This window comes from Plasmodium yoelii, assembly GCF_900002385.2.
Source record: "Plasmodium yoelii strain 17X genome assembly, chromosome: 10".
In the NCBI taxonomy this organism is placed as follows: Eukaryota; Apicomplexa; class Aconoidasida; order Haemosporida; family Plasmodiidae; genus Plasmodium; species Plasmodium yoelii.
Window position 1 is genome coordinate 779,072 of NC_036182.2, and position 11,995 is coordinate 791,066.

General features: G+C 21.4%; 3 protein-coding genes across 3 annotated transcripts; all 3 read right to left on the reverse strand.

The window, feature by feature from the left end:
- Window positions 1-21: 21 nt before the first annotated feature.
- PY17X_1016600 (conserved Plasmodium protein, unknown function) lies at window positions 22-591 on the reverse strand (the record flags this gene model as incomplete). Its single annotated transcript, XM_022956227.1, has 1 exon — window positions 22-591. The coding sequence occupies one exon, from the start codon at window positions 589-591 to the stop codon at window positions 22-24; it is 570 nt and encodes a 189-aa protein (XP_022813298.1).
- A 1,417-nt stretch (window positions 592-2,008) lies between these two features.
- Window positions 2,009-4,042, reverse strand: PY17X_1016700 (diphthamide biosynthesis protein 2, putative; the record flags this gene model as incomplete). Its single annotated transcript, XM_722007.2, has 1 exon — window positions 2,009-4,042. The coding sequence occupies one exon, from the start codon at window positions 4,040-4,042 to the stop codon at window positions 2,009-2,011; it is 2,034 nt and encodes a 677-aa protein (XP_727100.2).
- Window positions 4,043-4,541: 499 nt separating this feature from the next.
- On the reverse strand, window positions 4,542-11,681 carry PY17X_1016800 (rRNA (adenosine-2'-O-)-methyltransferase, putative; the record flags this gene model as incomplete). The annotated part of the gene is made up of 1 exon (XM_721204.2): window positions 4,542-11,681. The coding sequence occupies one exon, from the start codon at window positions 11,679-11,681 to the stop codon at window positions 4,542-4,544; it is 7,140 nt and encodes a 2,379-aa protein (XP_726297.2).
- Between the last annotated feature and the right edge of the window lie 314 nt (window positions 11,682-11,995).

The window sequence follows — 11,995 nt, forward strand, 5'->3', positions numbered from 1 at the left end:
AAAGGCTAAATAAGAAACGACTCAGTGACGTTGTCTTATGGTGTTCCCTTTTTTGTCCTTACTAAGATCGTCTAATATATCTTCACTGATTATCTTATTTTCGTTGGTTTTATTTTCAGCAGTTAGGGGGGTTTGTGACAATTTTTTTTGTGTACTTTGAGAATCCCTTTTTGCTTCTAAAATTTGTTCAAATTCGTCATTAATTTTTTTTACACATCCTCGATAGTATCCAAGCAAATAAGTGAAACGAATAAAAAATATCCAGATTATTGTGCATAATAATAAAATCCAAAAGTTCCTTTGCAATCTTATTTTTTTTAGATATGAATTTCGAAAGTTGGGGGCATTTAAATAATCTGTATTTTCCTCGTTAAAATTTTTTAATTCAAAGATAGTGAATGAAAAACGGACTAAAGAATATAATGATATTAGTGATGATATTGAAACGGTTATTTTATAAGAATATATTTCAAAATTAATACTTTTTTTTTGGATGTATATGGCAAATTGTTGGAACATCACTACCCCGCTTAATAAACAAACAGATAAAAATATACCCACTGGCAAAATAAAAAAAACTATTTCCTTCATCTTCGTTAAAAAAATTATAGAATTATTATTATGTCTCCTCTCCCCTTATTAATAATATATGCCCATAAATCGTGCCCGATAAATATGTTGTATTTTGAAACAATGTGGATATTTTACTTCAACATAACATACGTATTTTTTTATATAAAGATTTGTTTACATAAATAAAATAAAAATATATTTACACATCCACGATTTTTTTTTATTTAATTCTTAAAAAAAAAATATACCCAAAAAAATTGTCCCTATACCAATAAAAATTGCATTTTTTCACAATAACATAAAATATATAAAACTGTATAAAAAAAAATCAAGTATTTAATTATAATAGTATAGAAAGAAAAGTGTTTTTTTTATACATATCTTTTATTGGTACATATCATATTTTTCGTATTCCCTTTTTTTTAATATTTGCTGCTTGTATCCGTATAGCTATTATATATATATATATTTTTTTTTTTTTTAATATATTGTCACGTCATTTATTTCCTCATTTGTTTGTTCATTAATTCGTTTTGTTGTTTGTTGTTTTGCTGTTTTGTTGTTTTGCTATTTTGCTATTTTGTTTTTTTGCTATTTTGTTTCATATCCCACTTGAGTAGATTACCAATTTTCGTCATTTAAATGGAATTTGTGAAAAGCAAAAGCAAAACGAACACAAAAAAAAATTAAAAAAATTAAAAATATTAAATTCATATAAATAGGTGAATAAATAATATACTATATTTATTACTGATAAAAGAAAATCCGCATATCCATCCCTAATTTTTTTTTACACATTAAATCAAGTATACCCAATTTAAAAAAAAAAAAAAAAAAAAAAAAAAAGTCGTAAAAAATATAAAATATAAAATATTTGCTTTAACTTAAAAAATCCCAACATTAAATATTTTATTGAAAAAAAATGCGACATCACAAAAAAATTACTATAACCTTATAATTATCACTGGTTTTAATATTATTAAAAAAGTTAAAAGGTTATAAAATTGGATACATATATAATATGTATATGTATTTTATTTTATTTTTTTTTATTTATTTATTTTTTTATTTTTTATTTTTTTTTTTATTTTTTTTTATTTTTTTTTTCGAATGAGTGGACAATTTAAAAGATATAAAAAACGAGGTGACCCACGCTTATCATTTGTGTGCTTGCAATTAAAACGAAACAAAATAAAGTAGAAAATTAATAAGTAGAAAATAACAAAATAAAAAATAACAAAATAAATGAGTAGAAAATAACAAAATAAAAAATAACAAAATAAATGAGTAGAAAATATAACAAAATGTGTAAGAAACAAAACATACATTCTGAGACATTCAATTTCACTGGTAAGCTAGTTCTACAAACATATGTACACATTTTTTAACTCTGAAAGCTTTCGAAATTACAAACATACTAATGTGCTATCTAATTTTATTTCGAAAATTTAATATCAGAGTCATATCTTTGTGCTATGCCATCTAGCCCCTGAACAATAGTTGGTATATCGTCTATATTATAATTAATATCTACCCCTTTAAATTCTCTTTTTTCATTTTCTTTTATTGTTTCCATAAAATATTGACACATAGATGAATTTTCCTGAAATCGCATTATGAATTTTTGTTGATCTTGCACAGAAATTGTTGAATTATGATCTATAAGATGGTCATATTTTTTCAACAATAATTCTTGCTGTTCATAATTATTTTCATTTTTTATGCACAACTGTTCAGAATTTATATCCCATGTAAAATATTTATCCTTTCTCAAACTTGATATATACTCTTTTTTTATTTCTTTTGAATTTAATAAATCATAAAAATCGAACAAATAATTACAATCCCATTCAATATAATTATAAGCAACAAAAAATTCATATGGATTAATAATTTTTTTTGAAAAATCTTTTAATTCTAATAAATTATTTTCTGAACATGTTAATAATATATACATTTCAATATCATAAAAATTTTCAAGTTTAGCACTATTTAATTTATTAGTTACAATAGTAAAACATTTTTTCCCATTTTTTCGTAATATATAATTTATTAATAATCTTAATTCTTTATTTTTACATAAATTTACATTACCTATAATTATTCCAAATGTATTAACTTTTTTACAAATTTCTATCAAATTATATCTTTTTAATAATAAATTATTTATTTTATTATTTTCATTGTTAAATATTGTTATATCATTGTAACTATATATATCATAATAATTACCATATTCTAGAATAACTCTATTTGTAAAATTTTTTTCATTTCCTGTAAAAAGATAAATATTTCCACATTTATTCTCCAATTTGCATTCCTCCTCATTCTCTAACTTACATTCCTCTTCATTCTCTAATTTGCATTCAATATGATCTTTTTTCACAATTTTATAAACAAAATATTTTTCTTTGGTATTATAAAAAACTTTAAATAAAAGTCTTCCACACATAAATTTATATTTATCAAAAATATTATCATCTATTTTAAATTCGACATATGCATCCCAATATCCATAATATACCTGTCCGTTCATATTATTTGCAATTTTAGGTATCCCAATTATTATATTAGTAAATTGTAAATCCGAACTAATAAATGTATTATCATCAATTATGTTGCCATTATTTGTGCATGTGTTATTTATTGAATTATTTCTCTCCTCTTTTTCGCTAGCTAATTTATTTTGATCATAAATATTTTTACTCGATATTATTTTATTATCAATTTCATAAAATATTTTATGTTTTTTTTCATCGCACACAAAATTCATTTTATTTTCATCACATAAAAAATTCATTTTATTTTTATCACAAAAACATATAACTAATTGTTCCATATAATTTATATATGAAACATCAGTTAATATAATAGATATTTTATTTTCCTCTAAAATTTGTTTATTATTTATAAATTCATTAATATTTTTAAAAAAATTATCTTCGATATTTATTTTGTTAAATATGTTAATAGAGGGAATATATGGTGTAATAAATGACTGACAAGATATTCCATAATGAACTAAAAAATCTGCATTAACATGATCTGCACATACATAATCTTCACAACATTCATTTAATGTAGTGTCACCTAATATGTATAGATTTATTTTATCACTATTATCTGTTCCCTTCCTCATTGGGATATCACAAATTGTTTTGTTTTTACTGCAACTGCCAGAGCAGCAACTGTGTTCGGCTCTTTCGTCGCCCTTTTCATTTTTTTCATTTTTTTCATCTCTTCCGCCATTTTCATCTTTTTCGCCTTTTCCGCCATTTTCATCTTTTTCGTCTTTTCCACCCGGCGAACTTAAGAGAATGCCTTTTATTGCATTGGAAATGAAAAGAGAATCATTCAGCATATGATCAGCTAGCTGAATTGCTACATTTTTAAAGCCATAGTTTAAAATTATATGCGATAATAATTCTAATTCATATTTTTTTGAAATGGTTTCAGCGTTCAATTTCATATTTAGTTTATATTATTAAATCAAACAAATATTATAAAATACTGAACAAATTTTAATATAAATAAAAAAAAAAAAAAATTTTTAAATGAAAAAATTCCATTCGGAAATGACAAGCAAAAATAAAATTAATTTGTTTCAAAAATTGATATTATATAAATATGCCAAATTCAAAAGATATCCACAAAATGGGAATATTATTTAAAAGAGTTTAAAAAGAATAACAAAATAAAATAAATAAAACCTTAAAAACTAATGAATTAAAAATTAAGTGACGATATAATAACAATATGTCACAATGAAAGCACAGCAAAACAATAAAAAATTATGAACAGGGAATTAAAAAGGAATATACAAAAAAAAAAAAAAATCCTATATAGCTATTTCTATATGTAGAATATGATCATGTTCATATTTTTTTTTTTCATAATATACCTTGAAAAAAAAAAAGTAATAAAAATAAAATTTCTCAAATAATTTAAAAAAAAAAAAAAAAATACAATTAAAGATGTTGCTTGAAATATTCATAAATAGTAATAGCTGCAGAAACATGAACATTCAAAGATCTAATAATTCCATGTCCAGGTATTTCAACGCAATGGTGTAAAAGCAAAAGAATGGAAGATGGTAATCCTTCTTTTTCATCTCCCAATATTAATATACAATTTTCTGGGAAAATAAAATCGTTTAATTGTTTACTATCATTTGTTTGTTCTAAGCCAATAATAGAATATTTCTTTTTTTTTTTGATTAAATATTTTATAATATCGTTTTTTTTTAACTCTTGTATATTCATCCATTTATTAGCAGTAGAAGAAATTTTTTGAAATTGAAAATCTTTAACAATATTTATATTGCTAAGCAATAATTTTTTAACATTAAAAATTTCACATGTCCTGCACAAGCCAGCTAAATTTGGGACTTTGTCAATTAAGGAAGCAATGACAATTAAATTATTTTTTTTTCTAAATTGATATTTTTTTCGAAATTCATTATTAATTTCTATTATATTATTGATTGGATCGAATTTTTTTTGATAATTTTTTTGGGTTTGTTTTAAAAAGTTTTCAAAGTTTTTATCATAATCAATATTTTCACTATTTTTATTAAAACATGTTTCTCCATTAATTATTTGGCTAGTTGTTTTTTTTTTTTTTTCTTGTCCATTTTCGCTAGCTAAAATTTTTGTATCTCTCTTATCATTGATTGTAGAAGATATTTCATCTGCATCCTGACCATGATAAAACTGATTTAAGGTTAACAATTTTTGTTCATTATTATATTTATAAATAGAAATTCCATCTTTTTTCTCTTTTTCTAATTGTATATTATACATTATAGAAGTCATCTCTTGTTGAACAATTTTTTTAATACTATCTATAAATGTATAGGAAGTCACCAATTCGTTATTATATAAAATGTGTGTAAATGTGTTTGTATTTTCACAATTAATATCTTCATCAAAAAAATTAAATGAATGATTATAAGTTGGTAATAGCATACATATATTATTATTTTTTTCGATAATTGAAGTATCCCAATTTATAAATTCTTTTTTTAATTTTTCTCTTATTCTTTTACAATCTTTATTATTTTTAATAAATAAATATATTTTTGATAAAAATGGAGTTAATAACATTTCTTTTCTTTTTTTTAAAAAATTATATAATATATATTGTGAAATGCTTCTAATTAAAGCTGAGTGAGAAGAACATAATATTACTATTTTTAACAATAATTTTGTTAATATTTTGGAAATATATGGTGAATAAAAATAGCCATTTTGGGGATTGTCTTGACTAGTTATATTTTCTGTATCCCATATTTTATCTTCTATTTCATAAGCATTATTATCACCTTTTATAGGAATACCATTTTTATTTCTTTCAAAATTTGATTCTCCTTTAGATTCATATTCATATAATTTATTATCTTCCTTTTGATAATTATGACATTTCTTTCTATTTTTTCCTATTTGTTTATCATTACCTTTTTCATTTAGTTTCCATTTTTTTCCATATTGATTTTTTTTTTTATTTATATTTTCAATTGCTTTATCTACATCTTTGCCAATTTCGTTTTTTTCACTTTTTTCTAAAATTTGCCTAATAATATTTTTGATTTTTTTTCCTTTTGATTTTTGTACTCCTTTAACATTTTTTTTTTTTTTTTCTTTTTTTACAAAAATATTTGTGGAATATTTTTTTTGATCAACTGTTAATCCAGAAAATGAATTATAATTAAGTTTTACAAAAGAATAGTAACTAAATTTTGATTTTAAAAAAATATGTGCAGATATAATTAAAGAGCTAATAGTTAATTGTGCATTCTCACCATCATTTTTTAATATATTTTTAATTAGATGAGGATATAATAAAATAAAAGAAGAATTACAAATAGATGAACAAAACAATTCTAAATATTGACGGGTTGTACTAAGATTATCATATTGTAAAAGTGTATTAACATAAAAAATAATATTTTTCCTTTTTCCTTTTTTTATATATTTAAAATATTTTGAAAGTATACATAATGCTTGTAATCCTCTTATTTGAATATTATGGCCATGCGAAAAGGGTAATGGGGTCATATTTTGCCCATTTTTTCTGTCATTTTTTCTGTCATTTTTTCTGTCATTTTTTTTGTCATTTTTTCTGTCATTTTTTTGCTCATTGCATTTACTTTTTAAGCTTTCGCGAGCCACATTTTTGTTATCAACCCTTTTTAAAATATGAACAATAAGCTTTTCATACATGCACAATATTACATTTCTTTTTTTATAAAATTCGTCTTTTCCTTCCCTCGTTTGTTTACACCATGGTTTTCCTCCTAATTTTTCCGCCCCTGCAAAATCTGTCTCACCATTTGAAGTGTGGTCAGCTTTATTGTGTATCCCTATTTTAGTTACGGAAATATATTTACATTCTAAAATTTTAAATAGATTTATTAAAAATATTAATGTTAATAATCTTAAAAAAATAGATGAATGATATATTTCAAAAAATTTTGAAGGGAATATAATTTGTTGGTTATTTTCTATTTTGTTTAAAAAATATGAACAAATATTTTCATTAATAAAATTATTAAATTTTAAATTTCCTTTTTTTATTTTAAATAAATCATTAGTAAAACTTTTTTGACAATCATATAATACATATTCTTTATGCATAAGAATATCAACAATAATTTCCACAAACTTATCTAAATATTCATTACTTATATTTATTACAACATTTCCATATTCAATTATACTAAAAAAATAGGAAGTTAAAAATGGAATAATAACACTTCTACATATAGATAATTTAGTTTGGCCAATTTTTAAAATGTTTTTTACAAAAATTAATAATTTATAAGATATATATCCATCTTCTTTTATATCATCAATTGTTTTATAATTCTCATTACTATATAATTCAATTTCGAATTTTACAATTAAAGGATGAAATAAAGTGAGAAAAGCTAGCTCAAGCAAATGTGTTGGAAATTTATAATCAGCAAATCTGTCTATCAACATTTTGCTTTGTTTTATTAAAAGGTCCAAGAATTTTATTCTAAATTTTATTATAGAACCATCCATATCGTTATCCATATCGTTATCCATATCGTTATCCATATCGTTATCCATATCGTTATATATATCATTTTTTGTGTCATTTTTTTTATTTTTTTTATGGTCAGAAAAAATACAAGGTATTATATATTGTTTTATAATAAAATAGACATAGACCAACTCCTCTTTACTAACTTCAATATCATTAACTATAGTTTCTGAAAATTTTATTTTATTATCAAATTTATATTCATTAAAAGTATTGTGTGCAGAAAAATATTTATATAAATATTTATATCTATAAAAATTGAAATTTTTGCAAAAATAATTTCCATCTCCACATAGATTATTAATTATATCACTATTTCCTACTGGTATGTGTGCGTCTTTTGACATATTTGAACTATCGTTATATATATTTTTCATTTGCATTAACAAAATTTTTTTATTTAATTTTTCTTCATCTTTTATTTTTCCAAAAATTGTACATGTATTAGAAACATATGCAAGTGCCAATATCATCCTCAAATTGTTATAATTCTCATCATCTTTATTTTTAATATTTGTTTGAGTAAAATTTTTCAAAAAATTAACACATTCTATATACAAATTTTTACTATCTCGACACACATCAATATCCGTTTCTTCAGGTGCACTATCATGTATTATAAGCGACTTTTCGAGATCAAATGTATCCATATTTTTCTCTTTATATGAATAAGACGTGTTATAATAATTTATTTTATTATTCAAAAAATATGCAGTTATATCTCCACAATATTCTACAATATCTGTAAATATAAACAATTTTCTCACCATTTTATAATCAAAACAATGTTCAGAAAATGTTGTAATAATTTCTGAACGTTCAGAATTATTGAAAATATGTTCATTTAATTTTTCATTTTGACAAGGAAACAACAAATTTTCTTTTTTCTCATATACATTACCTTGAATAAAATTTCTTAAATTTTCAATATTTTTAACTAAAATTTGTTTAATATCATTTTTTAAAAATATATGACTTAAATTGTTTTTAAAAAAGTATAAAACTAAATGATAAATTAAATAAAAATTATCATCTTTTCGAATTCGTAAAATAATATTTTTATAATTCTCATCCATTTTTTTATTTCTTTTTATTGTTATGTGTAACAATAAATAAAATAACCTCAAATATCCATAAAAATACATATATTGATTTAAATCAATTATTTTATTAAATTTTTCAATAAAATTGTTCAAAAAAATATTTCCATTATTTTCTAGCCAAATATATGACCTGACTTGTTCAGGTAAATTTGTAAAATTACTGTCTAAAGTATTAACAAAATTAATTTTTTTATTTGTTAAAATTTCGAAATATTCCAAAGCATGAAAAAAAAAGTCTTCTTCAAAAATTTGCAAAAATGAGGAATAACTTTTTATAGTATTAAATAAATTTAAACTTTCATTCATTTTTATAACAATTTTTAAAACAAATATTTGCAAGTCTTTTCTTCTACTTATAGACACATTTTTTATTTTATTAATGACATTTAAAATTATTTTATTCATGGCGTTTTCCATCTCTACACATTCGTTTTCCATCTCTACACATTCGTTTTCCATCTCTATGCATTCGTTTTCCATCGCTACACATTCGTTGGCGCCGCTTACCTTTTTATCAAAAGCTTTCAAAAAAAGATGATCACTATTAGAACTTTCAATTATGTTGATAGCTTGAATGATCGCTTCAAGTATTATCCTGGCATTGGCATAAAACAAATTAATTTTATTTAACGCGATAATAAAATTTTGGATATATTCAATCGAATTTTTTCTATTTAATATTTTAGAAACTATTAAATTTTTAATTCGAAATTCATAAAAAGGAATATCACCTTTGATAAATAATGTGGGTTTTACACATTCTGGGAAAAATATGTTAAAAAAAAATATATCGTTTATACTGTTGATTAGTGTATTTATTTCGACTCCATAAATTTCTTCACTCTTTTTTTCAACACTCTCATCACTATATTCCATGTTTTGTGCATTATCTTTTTTTGTGTAATCTTCTTTTTTTTCTATTAATGCACACAAAGAAAAACGAGTTACAGTATTATTATCATGTATCAATAATTTCCAAATTAAATATTCAATCAATACTAATATTATATAATCTGAATAATTACCAAATGATGTAAATATCGTTTGTTTATTTTTTTTTTTTTTTTTTACACAAAAATTAAAAACATTATAATCGTGACTATCATAAAACAGGAAATTATGTTTTTGAAAATTATTCAGATCAGATGATAATAAATTAGAACCCACATTTTGTTTGCTACTACAATCGTAATGTTTTACATTTTTTTCGTTTTCAAAATTTGTTAAATTTGTTAAATTTTTTATTTTTTTAACATTTTTACTTTCTTTAAATTGTGAGTTACAAAATAGTTGATATTTTTTTCTTATCTGATCTCCCATATTTATTAAATAAATAACTTTTTTCCAATTTGTTTTTAATAAATGTATAGAAAAATTTTCAATACATTTTAATATACATTCAAAAGTTTCCCATGCTTCTATAAAAGTAGAACCGTTTCTAAAATCATCCATATTTGTATCTTTATATATATTTATTATTTTGTTAAATATATATATTATTTTTTTTAATACCCATTCATCTTTATATGCTTCACTATATAATAACAAATAATATCTTACATCATCAATAAATGCATATTTTACAAATTCAATATTATATAAATCATCTATATTTATAACAAGAAAATTATATACACTGTTCAGATAATTTTTATCTATGGGTTCATCTTTTTTTAGATTCTTAACTACCCCATTTGACACAACATCATTATTATTAGATGTATAAAAATTTGAGTTTATTTCTTTATATACGTATAAAATGTATTCCTCATCATACTGTTCATTTTCGGTCCCATCACAATTGCTTATAATAAGATCCTTTTTTTTATTAAAATGATGACTCGAATTAGCTTCAGATGTAGCATCATTTTTTATGAACGAATACATCACATTAATAACTATCAGACATAATTCTTCATATTCCTTTTTGTTAAATATATATCTTTTAATTGTAAAAAAAAATGTATTTATCATATAATTTCTTATATCATTATCATTAATAAATGGTGTTAGAAGCATTATCTCTTTTCCTATTTCTTTTATTTCGTTTTCCAATTCAATACTACATTGATATGTCTCTGTTTTATTCTCTATTATATTAATAAATAATTCACATGTATCCTTAAAACATAAAGATATGTTATTTATAATATTTATGCGACCCTGATTTTTACACAATTTTTCTTTTTCATTATGATTCTGATTTTCACACAAAGGGTCATATAAATTACTAGAATTTTTCTGTACAACTCCTAATTCATTTATTTTATTTTTGTAAAATAAATAATTGTCCTTTATTTCTTTAACATTATTTTTTATTTCTGTTTTTATACGACTTAATAAAATATATATGACACAAAATTTTTTTTTTTTTTTTTCCTCAAATTGAATATTACTCACATTTTGGTCCAATAATGTAACATCTTGTTTTTCTTCGTTTTCTTCGTTTTCTTCGTTTTCTCCCTTTTCTTGGTTCTCTTCTTTTTCTATAAACAGTAATATTGTTTTTAAAATGTTCAAAAGAGATGAAAAATTGAGGTCTTCTTTATGATAAATAAATTTATAGATCCATGATATGTTTAAGTTTAAAAAGTTGATATTATAAAATTTAATAAATAAGCATTCTAAAAAAATAATAAATATATTTATTCTTTTATATATTTCACTATTTTCATTATTTTTTTTATTTTTATTATTTTTTTTTGACAAATTTTGAACAGATTCAATTGATATATTCTCTAATTCATTTATTATATAATTATTAATACAGTTTGCTAAATTATATTTATCAACATTGTTTATTAAAACTAATATGATAGAATAAAACATATCTTTAATAATTCTACTGTTTTCATTTCTTATATCTTTGTTCTTTAAATATTTATCTGCAAAACTAATTAACAAGTTTATAATATTTTCTTCTTCATTCTTCTCCATCGCTAAAATCAAAGAAAAATCAAAAAAAAATCAAAAAAAAAAACAATTCGTTATAAAAATCAAAGAAAAACAATTCGTTATAAAAATCAAAGAAAAAACAATGCGTTATAAAAATCTGATTCAAAATTTATTTTTTTTTCAATTTTTTGACTAAAACATGAAAAATACTCGAATATTTTATTTATTATATCTATTTAAAAAAATATATATCTCTTCAAACAAATAAATCATGTACATGTGTATTCCCAGGTGTATCTATCTTTCATATATTCCCATTTTTTTTTTTTTTTTTTTTTTTTTTTTTTTTTTTTTTT